The sequence below is a fragment of the Carex rostrata genome, chromosome 14 (genome assembly GCF_964058835.1).
Source record: "Carex rostrata chromosome 14, lpCarRost1.2, whole genome shotgun sequence".
In the NCBI taxonomy this organism is placed as follows: domain Eukaryota; kingdom Viridiplantae; phylum Streptophyta; class Magnoliopsida; order Poales; family Cyperaceae; genus Carex; species Carex rostrata.
The window spans coordinates 5,392,808-5,413,770 of record NC_135931.1 but is presented as its reverse complement, the minus strand read 5'-3'; the positions used below and the strand labels follow the sequence as shown (position 1 = coordinate 5,413,770).

General features: G+C 37.6%; 1 protein-coding gene across 5 annotated transcripts; it reads right to left on the bottom strand.

The window, feature by feature from the left end:
• Positions 1–120: 120 nt before the first annotated feature.
• LOC144565783 (calmodulin-binding transcription activator 3-like) lies at positions 121–9,007 on the bottom strand. Of its 5 annotated transcripts, XR_013514965.1 has the most exons (14): positions 8,694–9,006; positions 8,052–8,171; positions 7,699–7,814; positions 7,315–7,403; positions 7,134–7,179; positions 6,655–7,039; positions 5,997–6,190; positions 5,826–5,882; positions 5,068–5,448; positions 4,275–4,939; positions 3,321–3,885; positions 1,368–1,655; positions 791–941; positions 121–470 (listed from the first exon to the last, which is right to left on the bottom strand). XR_013514965.1 is itself a non-coding variant. In XM_078315620.1 (13 exons), the coding sequence occupies exons 1-13, from the start codon at positions 8,752–8,754 to the stop codon at positions 855–857; spliced, it is 3,054 nt and encodes a 1,017-aa protein (XP_078171746.1). In that variant the 5' UTR covers positions 8,755–9,006; the 3' UTR covers positions 121–854. The 5 variants fall into 5 exon arrangements, 2 of the variants coding, with proteins under 2 accessions (XP_078171746.1, XP_078171747.1); XR_013514967.1 differs by having other exon boundaries at positions 121–941; positions 1,306–1,655; positions 8,694–9,007; XR_013514966.1 differs by lacking the exon at positions 5,826–5,882 and having other exon boundaries at positions 8,694–9,004.
• Positions 9,008–20,963: the final 11,956 nt, after the last annotated feature.

Below are 20,963 nucleotides of genomic sequence, written 5' to 3'. Positions count from 1 at the left end.
TTATTTTAACAAATGAAAACTTAAATGATCCGTGCCAAGAATTCTAACAAAATAAGTGAAAGTGTATTATTTACTTGTTCATGCACCTGATCTACGATTTGAGAAAACTAAAAACAAGAGAAAAAAAAAATCATTCAATTTCATGTAAGATTGGTACATAGACTTCTATATACAAAGTACGAGGTAAATTTTTCTATCTTCATGGTTAAACTCAACTTTACAGAGTGATTATAGGAGAAAAAATATTAACATATTTTACAGGACGCACTATTTTGTCAAGCCATTATCTTCCTGTGGGGTAACTCTTCTCACATGAAGTTTAGGAAAGCTCCAAAAACTATCTACCCTCGGTGTTATACTAGTTTCACCAGAAGCATGTAGAGATGACCGTCAGTGGTAAATTTAGACCAAACCAGGTCGAATCCACAGTCGACAGTCAATAAAATTCGACGTGGACTTTGCCTGTTAACCTGGCAAGTAGAACCCAACTGTCAGCACCCTCAGATTAGCCAAATACAGTACCCCGTACAGGATATTGCACACACATTAGGCCGTTAATCTTTGCATAATTTCGGATAGAAAAGAAAGGGATTTTTTAAATGGATGACAAAAGTACAAAATCAAAGGTGGGGACGTGGGGTTAGGTCATTTATCAAAGGCTGACAAAACCTTGCGGCAGGTAAAGAAACCAAACCTGCTAGCTGAATATACCTTCAACCGGACAGATCAGGGTCACTAATGCGACTCTAAGATAAATGGTTAACATATACAGAAGGAAAAAGATATTTACATAAAGAATCAGACAGATCAGCCTGGGTACCAGTGAAGATACCAACTATATCCAATATAAAATGTTATTGAATCATAGGTGAGTTGTAATGTAATTTTTCCAGTCCACCAGTCTTTTCATCTTGAGAAGAGGAACTCCCACCATCACCAAGCTACAATAAATAAATATATAAATAAATAAACAGAGATAAGAATGGATGTTCAAGTGTCAACTGCTAAGATTTTAGTATAAGAATTAAGAAAAACAAATTTCAACAGAGTTCTTGACAGGGTGGAACCAGAGTTCAAATGTAAGAGGTGCATTTTTTTTTCTTTGGTATACTATTGGTTAATAAATGATATTCCTGTAAGTGTAGCTATACTACCCCAGGCTAGATGATTGCTCTGTTGATGCTTGTACACTAAATATACAAATTTATACTGCACAAGCACACTTGCACCAATACAAAAATTGAAGCATGCTGGTACTTCCCAAATTTTAATCAACTAGCTCAGACTAGAATTATTGGAAATTACCAGTTTGATCACTCCATTTGACCATAACATAGATCCAGGAAGTAGTTAATAAATCAACATGCCTTTGCTTTGAGGGAGCTTCCCTTTAGCCTCATATACTGGTCGCGTCCCTCCAATGAGCGGGCCATAGACTTAACCCTAGCAAGAGCTTTCTCAATTCCAGCCTCCTTCTGCCTCCGCCCTAGGCTGAGGTAATCATACTCATCATGTAAGGCATCTCCTCCCCTGGCCCTGAAACCCCTCAACCCGGCTCCCTTGCGCCTCCACCGTAAAACTGCTTTCTCTACTATGCTGACTGACCATACCACCTTCTTGTACTGCTTCCGTACCTGGTGCCCTCTCACATGAGCCTGAGAATCAAATATAGAGAATTAGCAATTGTACCTTTTAAAATTATAAAATGAGAATTGGCAGAATCTGCCTGATCCAAAATAGTTGCCAGAACCAAAACCCAACCTGACCCAAAATGAAGTCAACAACTGGAAAATGATCAGACTTGAACATGAATTGACCAGTAATCTAACAAACTTGCAGAGTTAGGTCTGTGCTGAATACAACAAGAACCTAAAACCCATCAGGCTTGATATCCCTTCCTGACCGAAAGGAATAAGGTGACATACCTGATAAATATTAAAACATTGGGAAAATTTCGTCAGAGGTCACTAAACTTTGCTCTTTGTCACGAATTGGTCACTCAAGTGTCATCAGTACCTCGGTAGCCGTTGATCTTTCTATTTGTTCCGATCAAGTTATTTCCGTCTAAAATACTAACGGAATATGATGTGGCAGCTAATTTCACCCATGACTTCTCTTCCTATTTCCTCTCTCCCAGTACTTCTTTACTCTGTCTTTTTTTTTTCCAGTTATCCGTTAATAGTGTCTCTCTTCACTTAAGCAAGCTTTTAATATACTCTTCACAGCCTCTCAATTACATTTCACACACAACAATTCTAATTCAAGAACCTTAAGTTAAATCAACTTAATGCAAGAAAGAATGACATCGATAATAAAATGACAAAAAAAAAAAAAAAACAAGGTGCTTGAGTGTTCCTTGGACAACAATGGAAGTAAGAGATTTAGTGGGTGCCAATTTATGATGTTTAAGAAGTGGAAAGGGATCTTTATTGCATTTCCTTTTGTACTTCCCCACCCCGCCCAAAAGAGAAGAAAAATAAACCTGCAACACAGTATATACAAACAAAAAAGAATGAAAGTACTCTAATACAAATTTGCAAGAGAGACTTTAATGGAGAACACTCGTGCTTGTTCAAGGAGAACACCCATGTGCAAATTTGCATAAAAGGAAGAAGAGTATTTTAATGCATTGTTTCCCTCCATTTGTCCATATTTGAAGAACCAGAGAATGAGTAAAATAAAAGAAGAGAAGATTAAGGAGATGTAGGAAATAACTGAAGTACCCTAATAAGTTACACAAATTATGAAAAATGAGTTGTGTGAATTGGCTGCCACGTCATATTCCGTTAGTATTTTAGATGGAAATAGTAACGAAGTGACTTAATCAGAACAAATAGAAAGATCAATGGCTACCGAGGTACAAATCAAACCTGAGTGGCCAATTCATAACAAAGAGCAAAGTTTAGTGACCTCCGACAAAACTTGCCCTAAAACATTATATCAAATTTTGCCGGATCAAACTAAAAATCCTGAATTGTGAACTCAGCCTGAAATCAAAACTGGACCGAAACACAAAGCTCATCTTGAATTGACTCAAAATCTGATTTGGCTGTAGCCAGACCAAAAACCTGAGACCCAATATTAACCTAACCAAAATGAGAAAATCAGTTGACTCAGATCTCCAAACTTTTATATTATTTTCTATTGTCTTTCTCATGTTACTTCTGTAATTTGTCATTGTCAAACTAAGATGACCTAATTAAGGTTAATCAATAATGACTTAATGAGTTCTAAAAAAGTGGGCCTCAATTGGCAATCCTGAGAGCACTATTCTACCATGTGTGGCATCAATAGCAATGACAACTTTTTCAAAATGGTACCTGAATTTTCACAATTTTATCACGTATCTTCAGAAAATCCTTCCTTCCCTTCCAGCAACGGTACTTCTGCTGTATCTTGACAGCTGCAGCAGAATGCAGTGGCTCGCTGTTAGATCTGGCAGAAGGGCCCAACTTTAACCTATTCCCAATTGAAGAAACCACAGTTACACTGTCCAACACGTTGACACCTTCTCTCTTCTCTTTTCCTCTCATCTCTCGCTGGCGGAAAGAGAACACCCTAAGCGCAGTATGGATCTTTGCAGCCGCCTGCACGGAGTTGCGCAATGCGGCCAATGAACCCTTGAGTGACATGTCATATGTTTGTCCTTCAAATATAAGTACGCTCTCAGGAAAGTCAGTATTGTCAGAAATGACCCCCTCCTTTAGGCTTAGCGAAGAGAGGTGGCTTGTTAAGTGCGCTTCAGCTAGGAACCCTGCAATACCCTTGTGACCACGAGAAGATGCCACATCAGCAGCAGTACGCCCATCAGGAGATTTAGAGGTGGGATCCTCAAGTGCTGCTGGGTCTGCTCCAATATTGACCAATGCTACTACAGTCTCTTCCCTGTAAACCCCATTTAACCAGAAACACATCATTTTTCACATCATGCCAGTTAGCACGAAAAATCATTACTTGGGAATTTTTTTTCTTTGTCCGTTTTTTTTAAGCTTGAGTGTTAGCTAGCAAATAGTTTCTACCTCGCAATGAATAATAACTATTGCTACCAAGTACTAACAAGAGCTCTATGGTCAGGGAACAAAATAGCACCAAAGTATAGAAAATTCTCTTTTGATTGCTGTACCAGTCAGCAAGGTGGCATTGCAGCCCGCTGATGAAATTTCAGCTAGTCTGCTAGATGTTATTACCAAGAAGATACCGGCAGTGCGTGATACGGCTACTAGTAGTAATAGCTTATAGTGCAAATAAAAGTTGATTTATTTGAATATATTCACCTGCCGTAATAAGCAGCCCAGTGAACAGCTGTCCAACCACGTGCATCCCTAAAACTCGGGCTGATACCTGATGCAACAATGGGTCCCAATGCCCAGTCATATCCGAGAGCTCCTGCCAGGTGAATAATCCCTTGTCCTTCTGCATCCAATAATTGTACAATTCGGTTCTCCTCTTCCCCATGCAATGTACATCCCAACCATTTAATCAACCTATCCATCATCAGCTTTTCAATCAGACCATTCCTCGAACTTTTGTTACTCGTGCTGCTCTCACCCAATTCTTTGTTCAAGCACCTCCAGACCTCGCACTTGGTACAGTTCTGAACTGAGCAGAGTGCTGTTGCCCTCTGCATGGGGTCCACAGAGAGGAGATTCGCGAGACGCACCTGGAGGCGGTACTCCTCGGGATCTGCTAGAGGATATTGAGTTGCAGGAGCTGGGTTTGCACGAAACTCAAACTCACGTATTTCACTGCATGCTAGGCGGTTGGAGCGGGTGACATAAAATGGGACCCGACCCAACTTGCTGCAAGGTGGGGCACGACACCGAAGGGCCCCACCTAATGATGGCAGAACCTCAGCAGGGACCTCAGTTTCACCAAACATGCACCCCCATTTGATGGTTTCCGGATCAGCAGTACCAAGGAACTTCCCCGAGATGAGAACCTGAAAAACATAATTAAACATAATGTTGAGGAGAAAAAAATTGCAATCAGTATAACCAATGATGTTTCCTGTTCATTTTTTTTCAAGATGGAGTCTTTGAGGTGTACGGGTGTGAAGGACTAAATTACCTTTGTTTCAACATTGGTGTAAGCCCACTCAGGAGAGAAATCAACTATACTAAATAATTGGTCCTGTGATACTGAAGGTCCCAAGGAAACATCTGCATCAAGCTGCATAATGTGGCGTGAAATGACCTCCTTGTCCTCAGCATGTGGCGATTCGTCAAAGGTTTTCCAGTAATTGCACGAATCCGAAGCAGTTGCGGCCATGATTGAGTCATCACAGTCCTTGACGAGCTCTTTGCTCATCCACCGGCCAAAGCTGTCTAGTTTGTTAAGGTCCTTTGCTTTTCTCTCTTCAAATGGTTTGGTTTGGATTTCCAATTGGTACGTGGTCTCATTGGATGCTTCAGTATGGTGCTGGTCATTTACCATGTTCTTCTTTCTCATCTGTTAATAAAAGACGAACTAGAGGTGAAGCTAAATATTCATTTCACACTGCCAGAGAGGAATTAGCACAGCATACCCTACACATGGATGCATTCTCATAATTCCCATACAGAAGTAGATTATATATAAATTGTAAAGAAAGTTGGTTGCAGAAGTTCTCTGGCACTAGCAATTAAAACCACACTTAAAAGCCTAAGCTGCTCTCCATATAGTATGTTCTTCCTATCAGCTTTCCTTCTAAAATATAAGTATAAGATCCCTTTTTGCAGACAAGAATAAGCTGGTCTCTACTTAGCTTTGTCCTTTTGGAACTAAATTACAAGAAATACGGTCACCAGAATGCAATAGACGGCTACATCATTTGTGTCGGAACTCAGTTGCTGACAATTTGCTGAGAATGAAAGCAAGAACTGAGGCAGAGTTCCAAATTTCTTCTAGATAGACAGAAAATTGGATTGTTTAATTGCAATATGATGGCTAGTTTATGAATGTTCTTAATCAGTCATTAGTTCCTAGAAGCATGTCACACCATTTTGTACCATCCATACCTGATCTCCCCGTCTTTCACTATCGCCAATAAAGACAGGTTGGACGGCAGTGGGAATAGTGAAGATCTCCCCCCGAGAAATATCTTCAGCTCCCTTCTGTAGGTCAGCCTCAAAGGAGATGAGGCTGTTGCTCTGCTCTCTTGTTCCTATATCCAGCCACTCTGACTTAACCGTCGCCAGTTGAGAAACGGGGACTGCACATTAAATCAAATTAACATTCACGTGTTACAAAAGGCGACTATCTATTTATGCTCCTTAAAAACATCAGTTAGTCATTTACTGCCCCTAAAAAGGAGAAATATACCCCTCTGGAAAATGAAAATATCATCTATAAGCCTCCTTCCCTCTAAAAAAAGGGAGAGAAATATACTTCTGGCATCTTTTGAAGTAAATGTTGACAAAAGGGAATGCAACAAATATATTTCATGTGTTATACATGTACAGGTCATACTTGTACATCTCAGGGATATACACAATATTTCTATTCCTCCATAGGGACACTCAGCACTTGAGGTCTTTTAGCATATAGGTGAGATTGCCACTACTATAAATATCAAACATCAGTCAAATTGAGTAACTTGGAAGCAAAACAAAAAGGGAAACAAAAAATGAGTACTAAATAAATTTCATTTATATAGTAGTCGAAAGGAAAACACACCTTTGGAGGCAATGCTGGTTTTCTGCTGTTCTGAACTCAATATAAGGTCTTGAAATGAGACCTGATTTGACATCAAGTCATCAGTGTAGATATTATGAATGGCAGTGGGGAATCCTGTAAACCTCTCCTTCATTAAAGGGTTTTCTCCTGGCAGAGGCACAAAGTTGAATACCCCAGGGGCCTCATCCAGTGGGGCCGAATGTCTGCCAAGCTCCTCTCCCGAATCCTCCTCAAATACGGGAGATGATTGTTGAAGTTGGAAGGAACTTGCATTAGAGTTAGAGCTTGTTTGTGCAAATCTTACAGGTTCAGTTTGCTGTTCTTGTTGGTTTATTCTGTTTTGATCAGTGGTTAATGTGTGAGAGGAGATGCTTGATCCACTTGGCTAGAAAAGACGAGGGAAAGAAAACAAGCTATATAAATTGATAGTACAAGATTATGATAGAAAAGTAACTGCTATGTATAGGGAGCCAACTGACCTCATTAATGTCCCTGTAGTGCACAAGCACAATATGTTCCAGCTTCCTGAAATGTCCAAAAAGTAAAGTGTTGGTAAAACAAAGTACGCATTAAAGATCACAGCGTGCACCCACATGCACACACCCACACAAACACACACACACACACATATATATATGTAGAGAGATAGATAGAAAGAACCCGTCAAGCATCCAGTAGCTACGCCTCTGAAAGTTCTCATTGTTCTCCCCATGGGCATAGTAGCAATGAAGCACATCTACACTGCCACACTATTTGGAAAAAAAAGTTTGAAATCATTACATTTTATGATAATTTAAGCAATTATTAAGTGCAAACCTTTTCAAGAGCAGACCAATTATTTAGCATACTCAGCAGGAAATACAGGTACCAACTGACCTCAATTATCTTGTCTTCTATCAGTGTCTCAGTGATAATTGATAATTCAGCTGATGCTCAAATATCAAGAAATGACGACAAGATTGACAACACATGACTAGACAACTCAAGAAAGCATATTACCAGAATATAATACCAGCAAACAAGAGCAACTGATGTAAATGGTACCTTAAGTTTTTCATGGGCCTCCCGAACAGTTTTTCCATCCTTCTTTTTTCTCCAGTTATGGCCATCCTTGCGAAAATAGCGCAGAGCTTTTCGATCAAATAAGAACAATGAGCCACCTACCAGAGGGAAAAAAAAGCTTCTTAGAAAAACACCTACTGGTATGATGTTAGAGCTGCGATGTGGTGATTTGGGAGTAGCCCTTGAGGCTAAGTTTGACTTATTCAAACTGGGGTTGGTAAAGGAGAAAGAAGGGAATTGTATTGCAACTTCCGGATACACCATATCTACCATCACATGCCACATGCCATGGTGCTATTGCAATTGTATGCATGTGTAAAGAAAAAAGAGAGTACCTGTAGGCATGTAAGGGGGATCAGGGGTAAAAGTGAATCTCTGGTAGTTGCGGATTATTTCACAAATTTCACCCGGGCGAAGCCACCTTGTTTTTGCCTCTTGTAGTATTTTGGGTAAGTCTGGTAGAAAGGGAAAATATCAAATGTTAACTCCAATTTCTAATATTGAGTAAATCAAGAACATGGCGGCAGTTCTTTTTCTAATTCTTGATATGTGTTTGTTTGGTATTTATTACTCTGTCTTCTAGTATGTATATTACCCACTTCTTTTCAATATCTATACAAGACTAAAAGAAAGATAAACATAATTGCTGCGACTTCTTTCAAATTATAAAACTGACGTTATCCTTGAGATTATGGAACCCACATTGCATCAAACCAAGTAAAATAATATTTGAACTAATTACAACATGAAGGTATTAGTCACCACTCAAACCCCAATTCAGTAAGCTACATACATAATTTGGCCAGAAGACACAGAAAGCATGCACATCCAATCCCCCTATTATAAAAGAACTTCAAAAGGAATTATACGTCTTCACCAAAACCCGTGTTAAAATTGAGTAAATTTGAGAAAAAGGTTCATAAGATGAGATGAGAATCTATTAATTTTGATAAGATAACACATTTTAAAGCCCATACCCAGTTGGGGATTCAAGGCGTATCGCCTCGTATCAGCCATTCGCCACGTGGAATCCACCATTTTATCCTCAATTTGATGAATGGTAAAGTCACATCGCCCGCCTAACTCTTCGCTCGTACAATTGATGAAGCATCAATTCGAATTCGACTACCAAATGTAAAATGGAGATAACAAGAGCAGTGCAGAAATTGGGGATAAAGATAATGAAACCCTAGAGAAAAGGTGGTGCGTTTCGGGTTAGCTCCCCGTGCCCGTGACGATAGAGGATGGAGTAAGCACGCAGGAGCTGAAAGATGCACCAATATTTACCAAAGATAACGTGGCACTCATTTATTGGCTATTATCATGTCAAGTGTTGATATTATATTATTATTAATAAATAAATAAAAATTTGTTTTATACATGTGGTTTCATTTACAGAGGAAGAAGACATTCGCTGAACACGTTCTATGAAGTATACCAATAAAGATCGGACATTCATGAGTTCTTGGCTTCTTGCCTTCTTTGGCTTTATTGCGTTTGGAATTTAGCGGGTTTCCGGGCGATTGAACGAATAGTTTATTATTAGACCGGGTCTAAGAATAAATTACGGCCGAGAGGATCGAATGGGTAGAAAACTCGGAAGGACGCGTTCTACGAAAACGAGGAAAACCGACGGCTGTATTCCCGGAACTTTCAACTTCTCTCTGTTAAACACGTAGAGGGTGTTCGGCAAGGGTCACCAGCTTAAAATTTAAGCTGCACTAAGGAGAGGGTGTTCGGTAATAAAGTTGAAGAATCACTTTCTTAAGAATACCTTAAGCTTGAAAAAGTGCTTAAGCCATGTAGAATCAAAGCTTAAAATCTTGGGCAAGCTTAAAAAGTAGGGTAAAAGGAGCACTAAGAAAGTAGTTTTAAGCTTTATAAAGGAACACTTGTTCGGTAAGCTTAAGACTCCTTAGGGTGCTAAGGAGCTCTAAGGAGGCTTAATCTGCCCCTGCCGAACACCCACGTAGAAATGTAGAATGTATTTCCTGGATTTACATATCCATTTTTTCCTACAGAGGGTAATTAGTGAGATGTCTAGGAGATTTTAGGGGAATTTTCATGCTTTTTCTATGAACTATGTAAGTTTTGCAGCCTACGGGAATGAAAATGTATTTCCTGATAATCTAGTGGTGAAAATTCTGGCCATTTTTATTAATATCCTTAAAAAAAATTAATTTTAAAAATAACCCTACATTTAATTTTTTATTAAAAATGCCCCAACCGCCAGGCCCACGGGCGGCCCAAAACACAAGCGGACCGCTCGTGGTTGGGGCGCTCCATGCCAACTAGCGGAGCGCCCGTGGCTGGGGCGCCCCATGGTCTTTTTTTTATTATTTTTTTTAGAGATCTTAGTATTTTGATTTGAATAATTTTGTGAAAAAAAAAGTTTTCTTATTTAGAGTGTATGCCAAAAAATAAAATATTTGATATATTTACGAAGTGATGTCGTAAATTTTTATAACTTTGATTTTTTTTTTTTTTTTTTTTTGGTGAACTTTGATTTTATTTGTCAGTTGGATATCACAAGTCTAAATATAACACTAATAAGGACTTGGCCTTTATTATAGTTTTTATAATATATGTATAATATACACACATACACGTATACACATGCACACATACACATACACATACACATATACACATACACACATATACATATACATATACTAGTATTTTGATTTAAATAATTTTGTGAAGAAAAAGTTTTATTGTTTAGAGTGTATACCAAAAAATAAAACATTTGGATATATTTATGAAGTGATGTCGTAAATTCATATAATATGTGTATGTGTATGTATATGTATATGAATATATATATGTGTATGTTTATGTGTATGTGTATATTATACATATATTATAAAAACCATAATAAAGGCCAAGTCCTTATTAGTGTTATATTTAGACTTGTGATATCCAACTGACAAATAAAATCAAAGTTCACCAAAAAAAATAAAAATAAAAAAATCAAAGTTATAAAAATTTACGACATCACTTCGTAAATATATCAAATATTTTATTTTTTGGCATACACTCTAAATAAGAAAACTTTTTTTTTCACAAAATTATTCAAATCAAAATACTAAGATATCTAAAAAAAAAAAGGACCATGGGGCGCTCCGCTAGTTGGTATGGAGCGCCCCAGCCACGGGCGGTCCGCTTGTGTCTTGGGCCGCCCGTGGGCCTGACGGTTGGGGCATTTTTAATAAAAAAAATTAAATATAGGGTTATTTTTAAAATTAAGTTTTTTTAAGGATATTAATAAAAATGGCCGTGAAAATTCTAATACTTCGACTGTTAATATTTTCAGAACAAAAACATGTCGATATCATGATTCATCGATTTTATTCTATTTTTTATATTATTTAAAAAAATTATTTCTTATCTATAATGATCTTATTTAAGTAAACATAATTATATTTATTCAAGATTTATGTCGTTTCAAATTAATATATAATACACAACATTTGTTGTCGTCCCTATTTATTTATTTATTTATTTATTTAAATAAGTTGAATTTTATCAGCCTAAGTTTAGGGGTGTCAACGGGTACAATAAGGATTGAGAAAGTATTTTTATATTTGTATTCGTTACAAATTGTCTTTACTCATGCTCTACCCTTACATGCTACAAATTATCTTACATGTACTCTACTCTTATCCGTTATGGTTGTTGGATAACAAAACGGTAATGGATAAATAACGGATAATCCTAATGTAATAATTATTTTTATTATTTATTAAATAAAACATTAAAATATAGGGGGAATTTCATGTATACCCCTCAAAAACTTCAAAATTACGTATTTCCCCCTCTAAAATTCATAATATCATATTTACCCTTCTAAATTTCAAAAACTCACAAATTTACCCAATTTATTAATTGTTCTGTTAAAAGGAATTTTTTAATTTACAAATTACCTATATTACCCTTCATTAAAAAAACTAAAAATCATCTCTTCCCCATCTCTCTGCCACATGCGTTCTTTGTGAAAAATTTATGTGCTCTTGTTCATGGAGTGTATTTGAAGTTGTCAGATCCTTTCCTCCCACTGCCGAGGCGCTCATGTCTAAGATTAAGGCTTCCACCGAGTACTCCCGCTGCTCTCGTTCGCTACCCAGCACCAACTCCTCGACCGAGAAACAAAGAGTGGGTCCACCATATCCGTACTGACTAATGAAATTTCAATCAATGTCTGTAGCTGCTGAGTAGTAGGGAAATCAAAAGACTGTTTATTATCTTCAATGATAAATATAAAAAAGATATTCAACAAAATATATTTCATTAGTCTCTGCAATAAAAAATACCGATATGAGCCCAATTTTTTTTTTTGGAAAACAGGAAACCAAGCCCCACTCCCTCCCTCTCTTCCATGTTTCATGATTTCATCAAAACCACAACAACAAAATGGTACCTATAGCAGCCAAACAAGAAAATCATTATTGCCATTTTTATTTTATCATCAATTTGTTTTTCTCCTATTCACTTTAACCCACAGAGACAAAAGGAAGCAAAAGACAGAGGGAGAGGACAAGGGGTGGAATGGCATGGAAGCAATCAAGGCTTGAGGACGAGGAATAGACCGAGCTTGGAGCTCCTCTCAATAGCCTTGGTGTCAACCTCTGCAGAGATGGTGAAGAGAGACTTGGGGCGCTACTTGTTCTCTTTGTGGGCAATAGAGAGATGGGAAAGAGATGATTTTTAGTTTTTTAATGAAGGGTAATATAGGTAATTTGTAAATTTAAAATGCCTTTTAACAAAACAATTAATAAATTGGGTAAATTTGTGAGTTTTTGAAATTTAGAAGGGTAAATATGATATTATGAATTTTAGAGGGGGGAATATGTAATTTTGAAATTTTTGAGGGGTATACATGAAATTCCCCCTAAAATATATATTCATTTCACACATGATGGTACTTTATTGAAAAAAAATATGATCATGCTAAGTGCAAGTAAACCAATTAAAGTACTCTTATCCGATCTGGTAATGGGTCGAAATAAGTTTTATCTGTACCCTTACTCGTTTAGATAACGAAAAAAATATTTACATGCACCCGTACCCGATAAGTTAAAAAAAAAAAAAAATCTTACCCGTACTCGTCTTATCGAATACGGTACGGGTCGGATAAACAGATAGAAGGATGCCATTGACACTCCTACCAAAGACACGGTAATAATTAATATTAGCAAGTTGTAATCTGTTGTGAAGCGTTCATGAGAGGGAGGGGGAGGGGATGCATGACATATAAGTGGTTTTTTTTTTTTTTTTTAAAGTAGTGCCTATCTAAAATTTACGTCTTGTATCTTGACTTAATTTTTTATAACTAAAATATAAATTGAAATTCAAAGGAAAGGAGTATTTTTGTTAGTTACTATTTATTAGCAAAAAAAAAAATGATGCGTTAGAAGTGTATACCAAAAATACAGTTTATTGGGAGGTCTCGAGCGAGAAATAAGATAAAACCATATTGATTTAACATTTCTAATTTTATTAAATAATTTTTTCAACTGTAGCAAATGAATACTTGTTTTCTCTTTGATAGATATAGGATGTATAACATAGCTACTATCGTCAAATTGTCAATTTATACTAATTGACTTTTATTTACAATTTGAATTTAGAATCAATATATTTTAATATCATTCATGACATTGTTGAGTAATTATTCTTTTTACTGGTCTAATTTTTATGAGATTTTTTTTCGCTTATAATGTCTCTATTGCAACACACAAGCAAAGTATCGGTAAGAGAAGCGATTGTATTCCCGAAACTTTCTATTTAATTTTAAAAAAAGAAGCAAAATACTAGATTTAGAAAGTCCGGATATTTTAATTTTCGCTCATAAATACTTTTAATTAAAAGATTAATAACAATATCTAAAAGTTTGATCTCTAAAAAAACGAACAATTATTTAACTGTTCTTCAAGAATCTTGATATAAAATTCTGTCCTTCTCCTTTTTTATTAAAAAAATGAATTTTGAATTAAAATTAAATGTTCAGTTCTTCCTAAGACGGGATAATAATCCGACGGCTTTTTTTATAAAACATTATTGTTTCCCCATGATGTGTTCAATAAAAATTGATTAAAGTTGGAATTTCAATTCCGGTCTTTCTAGATCCCGGATTTTGTTTGATATTTTTTTAGAAATTCATTCGGAACTAATTTCGGAAATAAAATCTGTTGAAATTACCTAGAAAAAGTTTATATTCAAACCCAATTTGTTGATTTGCTTCGAAATGCTAAATACTTCGATCTGAAAAAAGTCTCCTAAAAAAATCTACTCCGTCAATCTGAACAGTTGCTGGATAGCCTTACGATGATATGGACCGTCTATTGGAATCATAACACTTAGATTCGTGCTTAACCTTAGCTTCTCGGTGCATGCTCTCGGTGTGCTATCTCGTAGATGAATAATTTAACTTGTCTCAGGGAAAAATAAAAGAATTTTAACTATTGAAGACTGTTTAATTGTACTTATATAAATTGTGTTCCATTAGTGTGCCGTGTGCAATAATCCGTACCGTAAACACGTAATCATCGTTTGACACCTAGATTTCAAGATTAAAATCTGCTGTTATTCTTGTGCATGAACAGTATTCCTGCTATCCCTGGTTTTCCAAATTCAACCATTAAATTGTTTCGAAATATGTGCACAGAAAAGTTCTAAAAAACGTTGCTTTGAGATTCGTTATAAAAAAATATTAAACGATTGGATTAAAAAAAACAAAAATAGCAGGGTTACTGTTCACGAAAAGAGGATAGCAGCGGATTTCATTCATAGATTTCAACATGTTATCCATATTTTATAGTTGATGATATGATCAAATAATATCCTGTCCACGGCATGACGTGACGAGACATTAAGCTTTTTATTCTCAAGCCCATTTTCAGACTTTGTTCAATTATTGAAGAAAAAGTTAAATTTACGAATCTTCAATTTTTTTAATGTTTGATTTTGGCTGAATAAAATTTTAAATTTTAAATTATGCATATACATAAATCGCTCGTGAAAATAAAAAGTTTAACAATTTAAATTTACCGTTTAAAATCAACTTAATAGATTTTAAAATAAATTAACCTCTTTCAATTCTTTCTCGACTCACAAACGCTAACCTCGCTCATAAATCATATACTTATATAAAACAAAAGTATTATTTTGTCTGAATAAAATTTTAAATTTTAAATTATGCATATACATGAATCGCTCGTGAAAACAAAAAGTTTTAACAGTTTAAATTTGTCGTTTAAAATCAATTTTAAAATAAATTAACCTCTTTCAATTCTTTCTCGACTCACAAAGTCACAAGCGCTAACCTCGCTCATAAATCATATACTAATATAAAGCAAAAGTACAAAATATATTTCAAAGTTTTTCAACGAGTAATATGAGCCGGCATTTTAAAATTATTTTAAAGAAATGATTTTTTTTTCAAATTTTTTAGATCATTTGTTTAAAAAATAATCAAAGTTTTTCAACGTGTAATTTAAAGTCACTATCCCATTTCGATCATTTCTTTAAAATAGTTAAATGATCATTTTTTCAACATGTAATATGAGCCGGCTCGCGAGCTCACGAGTCGAGCCAAATGTTTACATGAGTCGAGTCGAGCCAAGCTTTTTTCTTTCAAAAATGAGCTGAGTCGAGTTAGAACATTTTTTAGTTTCAAGTCCAATTTGTTATGAAATATTGAGCCGGCTCGACTCATAAGCAGCCCTACATGTTCTGATTGAACTGTCCAAATCCCGAAATTTTTAAAAATACCATTTTTTTTAAATTATTAAACCAAAACACCAATTTCGGTTGGAAATTATATTTTTCGCATGGCCGCTTCCCGGGGAAGTGGGCACTTATTTGGGCCGCTTTGGGGGCCAGCGGCCACACTGGATTTTGCTTTTTTTTGGAAAACATAATTTTTTTTTGTATTAAAATATTAGAAATGTTGAATATATTTCTTTGAAAATAGATGAAATACAATATAATTTGATTTATTAGAAAGACTGCAACAAATAACCCGGATCAATATTTTTCAGGCCGGATTTTTCGCGGCTGTAAGAAAAATTAATATATTTCTTTATGTGTTATTGAAAAATAATAAAAATACTTAGATTCCGAGTTATTGATCCCGGTTCAAAATTCACTTCTAGGTAATACAAAAAATATTATGATCCTTCTATTACATTTAATTTTTAAAAAGTTGTATCTATTTTTGAAAAAAAATAAAAACTTTAATTTATTTAATGATTGTTTTTCAAAAATAATTCTCAAAATAGATATAACTTTTTATAAATTAAATGTATTAGAAGGATAAGCATGAAAGAAAGATAAAAGCAAAATAGTACGATAAATAACAACATGAAAGAAAGATAAGCATCCTGATATAACAAATCACAGTATATGACAACACTAGAGTAAAAAAAAGTACAAAAACAAACAACAACCTAAAAGTCAGAAGGAGTGAATGGGCGCCCTCCTGGTCCTCAAACCCCTAATCCGCACTGCGAGTGGCGTGTGGTCGAGAGAATCATCTGACTCAACGGCCTCAACCTCCTCAATCTCAGCTGACTGCTGGACTGCAGGACCAAATGCAACTGTGTGTCCAGACTCCTGAGTCGGTAACATACCGTAGGCAGCTCTCACGATAGGATCATCCATGGAGATGTCAAGAAAGTACGTACCAGGATGATACTGTGTGGATGTGCCAGCAAATTCCGGAATGGGAGGATACTGCGTAGGCTGTGAGCTGCCAGGAAAGTGTGGAAAGGGGTTCGGCATAGTGAACCTTGGTAGATATGCAGGAGGAATCGACTGGGTCAGATCATAACCCGGAGAATACAAACCATCAGGGTTTGGGTCGATATTGAAGCCGAGTCCCTCCTCCTCCTACAAATTTACAAACAAGTTATGCATCATTTTTTTAAAAAAAAATGCACAAGTTGTATATATTAAAAAAATAACTTACCTGCGTAGAGAAAAACTGAGTAGGGATCTGCTACTGAGTAGGGACGGCCTGCTCTTGAGTAGGGACAACCTGCTCTGCAGCGCGCCTCCTAAGCGTCTCTTGTCCTCTATCGAACGCCTGACTGACAGTTTGAGCATCCTGGACTGAAGCCCACAATGCCTCGTCACCACCGTATCGGACGTATATATCAGGCTCATTCGATATGTCATCAATCTGATCACATCCAGGCAATCCTGCACATCTCAGGAGAGAGTCTAGGCGCGTCTTGTACCCACATTGGCAGACCGCGGGTACATTGTGCTTTAGAATGGCTTTTCCGAGTCTCTTACAGCCCCGTACTGTGGCCATTGTCGCCGCTATGACACAGCTCTTCACCAGATATAAGGCCTGCAAAATTATAAGTAAGTACAATATATAAATGTTGTACAGATGTAAATATTACAAGTTTTTTAAAGTAAACATATCGTAGATGCAAACGGTGTGCCGGCTGGAATGATACCATGAACTCGTCCTCGCCGATCCCTCGGCCTCGGTGCATGCTCGTGAGGGTTGTCGGTGATACACCCTTCTAAGTACACTGTGTACACGCCACACTCCTGATAACAATCTCTATAAGGCCTGTATTTTTTTGAAAAAAAAGTCATCAATGCGACGTATCATCCATTAACCAGAGAGATTAAAAAAAAAGATTCTTACATTGGCGGTACATCCATGTGACGGCGGTGCTCATCAGCTATAGGTGGGTCGATAGCGGATGCCAGCTGGACGTATGCTCTGTACCAGTGCGCCCAGTCTCTGCCCGGAGAGATGTCTCTGGCCAAATGAAGCTGTCGCTAAACGTCCTCACTGATCGGCTCTGGGGGAGGAGCTGTCTGCCTCAATCCAAACTGTCTCATGACCCGACCAGGGTAATGATGCTCGACAATCTGAATTTAGTAGGTTTTTTAATAAATGTTGTCATAGCTAAAATTTGTAAAATAAATTCAAAATACAGTACCTGAAAACATATGAGGGGCACCTCGGCACGCCAGTAACGCTCCTGCTGCCGACATCTCTCGGGCAGTATCTCAAGATAGGTCTGATGTACCCCGTTTACCTCGAGCTGAATTCATAGATTTTAACACTTGCTCAATCAGATGTGCCAAGATTTACAAATTTATTTAGATCAAATTTTAAATAAAATAAGAACTTACATATTCTCTATAGGGCTGCCAGGTAACATACTCTGGATCATCCCTGAGATGCTCGATCTCCTGTCTCCAGTGATTGATGCCGAGAGTCCCGCCATGACCTGCCCCGATATAGGTCTTCAGATAGCTCCACATATGCGCATATGCAGGGCATGTGTCTGGCTCGGGTCTGCCCCAATCTGGCACATCTGTCTTGCAAGTGATTGTCGGACGTCCAACAATCAGATGCGCCCAGGACCAATGCTGCAACAACATGCATGGTCCAATAAATGTCTTGTTCTTCTTCAGACATGCTTGATTAAGACCCCTGTACAATGTTAGTGTCAACAACCGGTGTAGTGATGATATTTTTCATATTGAAATTTGTAAACAATAATTTCAAGTCACACACCTATACAAGCATGCGAGAGTCGCAGCCCCCCAATTGTACTTGCTCGCATTGGGCAAATCAGCCAGCAATGGGAGATAGCACAACCGTACCTGATCTCCGTGTGAATTGATATCCCGCAAATATATCTACATTTCGGTCCTGATTTCATACCAGACAATTGCTTTAAACTGTTTAATCAGCTGTGTTTCATTGAAATATGCCAAGATTTGGTACTGCTGTGAGTTTGTTCTTGTTTTGCAGGATACGAGCAAGATTAAGGTGGAAACAAGCGCTTCAACCTTTCGGTCCGACCTCCATGGTCCGACCCCTGATCCGACCGCCTCTGTCCGACCCTCTTGGTCCGAGTCGGACCAGCCTTCGCAGAACAGCTCTATTTCAGCTGACAGCTGTCAGGACGATTCAAACCCTATAAATAGGCGGGATTCGCTCTTTCCAAAGGGGAGAAAAAAAACGACCATTTCCAGTAAAAATTGAGATCTGAGAGGAGCAAGAGAAGGAGCAATTGAAGGAATCTTGGAGAAGACTTGGAGAAGAAGGAAGGGAGCTCAAAGAGATCGACGGATTGCGAATTCTCTCCTCCTCCATCTCCATTCTGCCATGGCTTTCCCTCTCTCTTTACTTTCTTTGATCTCTAGATCTATGGATGAGTAGTTGACCTAGTTTCATGGATTAGGATCTATTTTCTTGTTTTGTATTGTATTGAATTGTTGAATCCTTGTATTGAATCTTGATTGTGTTTGTTTGCTTGTGATTGAACTGATTTTACTTGCTTGATCTGTCTTTCTTGATTGTATATGGTGTGCCTATGGATGCTTGATCACATCTACCAAGGTTATGTAACCATTACCTTTTCTTGAACCAAACCAAGCAATTGAGGTAGGAGTAGTGAACCGAAAGGTGAACCCGATCTGTAACCGACAGGTGAACATCTCCTCTAATCGATGGATTAGAGGATACCTTTAGAATTCCAACAAGCAACTAAGGTGAATTGAACCAAAACACGAAAGTTGAGGATTAGAGACCTTAGAGGGTAAAAACTGCAGTTCTATACCAAGTTAACGAACCAATATACGATAGTTGAGGTTTAGGAACATTAGGTATGGTCAGATGAACCCTACACACAAGATTTGTACCTGGTACCAGCAATCTGGTACATTAACTCAGTCTGGTCCGACCTCATTGTCCGACTCGGACCACAAAGGCCGGACCTAATGTCGGACCAACCAAGGTCGGACCTAAGGTCGGACCTCTTAGGTCGGACAGACTGAGGCAAAACAGAAATGAAATCCGAAATCCATGAAGCGCCTCTTACCATAAACCAAAACCAAGTTTATATCGCTTTCTTTACTTAGAATTGATTGATTGAATTGTTAGGAACATTAAATACTCAAAACACCCCTTTCTCACTTCTAGTACTTAACCAATTCGAGTCTAAGCCAAGTTTAGTAATTGAGTCCCGTCCCTGTGGATCGATACCTGACTTTACTACCAAGATAGGACTGTGCACTTGCAGTCTGAATCATAGTTAGGTCAAGGTTTAAACTGTACATCTTTTGGTGTATTGAAACTTTGTTCTATATACCCCTTTGGGGTGTAACATGAATCAGGGAACAACTTGACTGTGATCATCTCCAAAATGTATGCACGCAAGTGCTGATCAATGGTGGCCTGTTATTTATTTTAATTAAAATATTATTTAGAAGAAAACTGAAATTTTGTATACGTAAATAAGATAAAATTTACATACCTGAGGGGGACGACTACTAGGAGCTGGAAACTCCTTGAAGGCGGATCTCAGCTTTGCCAAGCTGATGATACATGAGGAGATCCGTGTCTTTGCGCCTCTCTTCTTCTCTTTCTGCAAAGCAGCATGCGGTATCCCCAGCAGGTCCTCGCACAAGCAGGGGCGGATCCACTGTAGCATAGGGGGGGTCAGCTGCCCCCCGCTGGATTTTCAAAAATAGTTCTAAAAATCTATTTTTCGGACCTCTGCCCCTCCCTGGAATTCAAATTGCCCCCCTGTAGTCCATTCTGGAAGTCTAATAGACGGAACGGGACCCATATAAATTCTGAGCGAAACAAATTAGCAGAGCTCAAATAGGCACTGATCCCAAATAACGAAAATTAATTGAACCAAAATGTTTTTATTTATTATTTTTTTTTTTTGAATTCAAAGGCTGCCAAGTTGAACCAAAATGTTGATTTCAAATTCCTTATAAATGTTGAATTTTTGATTTTTTTTTCAAGTAATTTAGGATTTTTATTATATTGATTGGTTTTTTTTTTGTTATATTGAATTGTACCCGATAAGCTATTGGGTTTGAACCCGATAAGCTATTGGGTTTGAACCCGATAAGCTATTTGCATCCGATTATTGTCCCACCCTGACAAAAATCCTGTGTCCGCCCCTGCGCACAAGGATCTGAAATCTCCATACTCGACGCCCGTCACAGGCTCCCCGACAATGGTCATGCCCCATAGACAGCTGACATCCTGTAGGGTGACTGTCATCTCAGCGTGGGGGAGATGAAATGAGTGGGTCTCGGGATGCCATCGCTCAATGAGCCCAGAGCACAATCCCGGATCGGCAATCTCCTCGATCATCTGGGATAGCTGGTACAATCCCATGGCACGCAACGTCCCTACATAGGCCTTCTGGTACTTAAGCCACATTTTGTTGTGGCGTACTGTAACT

Coding starts and splice junctions, on each gene's coding strand:
- LOC144565783 (XM_078315620.1), bottom strand. CDS start 8,754: ATGGTGGATTCCACGTGGCGAATGGCTGATACGAGGCGATACGCCTTG. Junction 7,180..7,314: donor AGCTACTGGATGCTTGACGG/GTTCTTTCTATC, acceptor TGGACATTTCAG/GAAGCTGGAACATATTGTGC. Junction 6,191..6,654: donor AACCAGCATTGCCTCCAAAG/GTGTGTTTTCCT, acceptor TTTAATGTGCAG/TCCCCGTTTCTCAACTGGCG.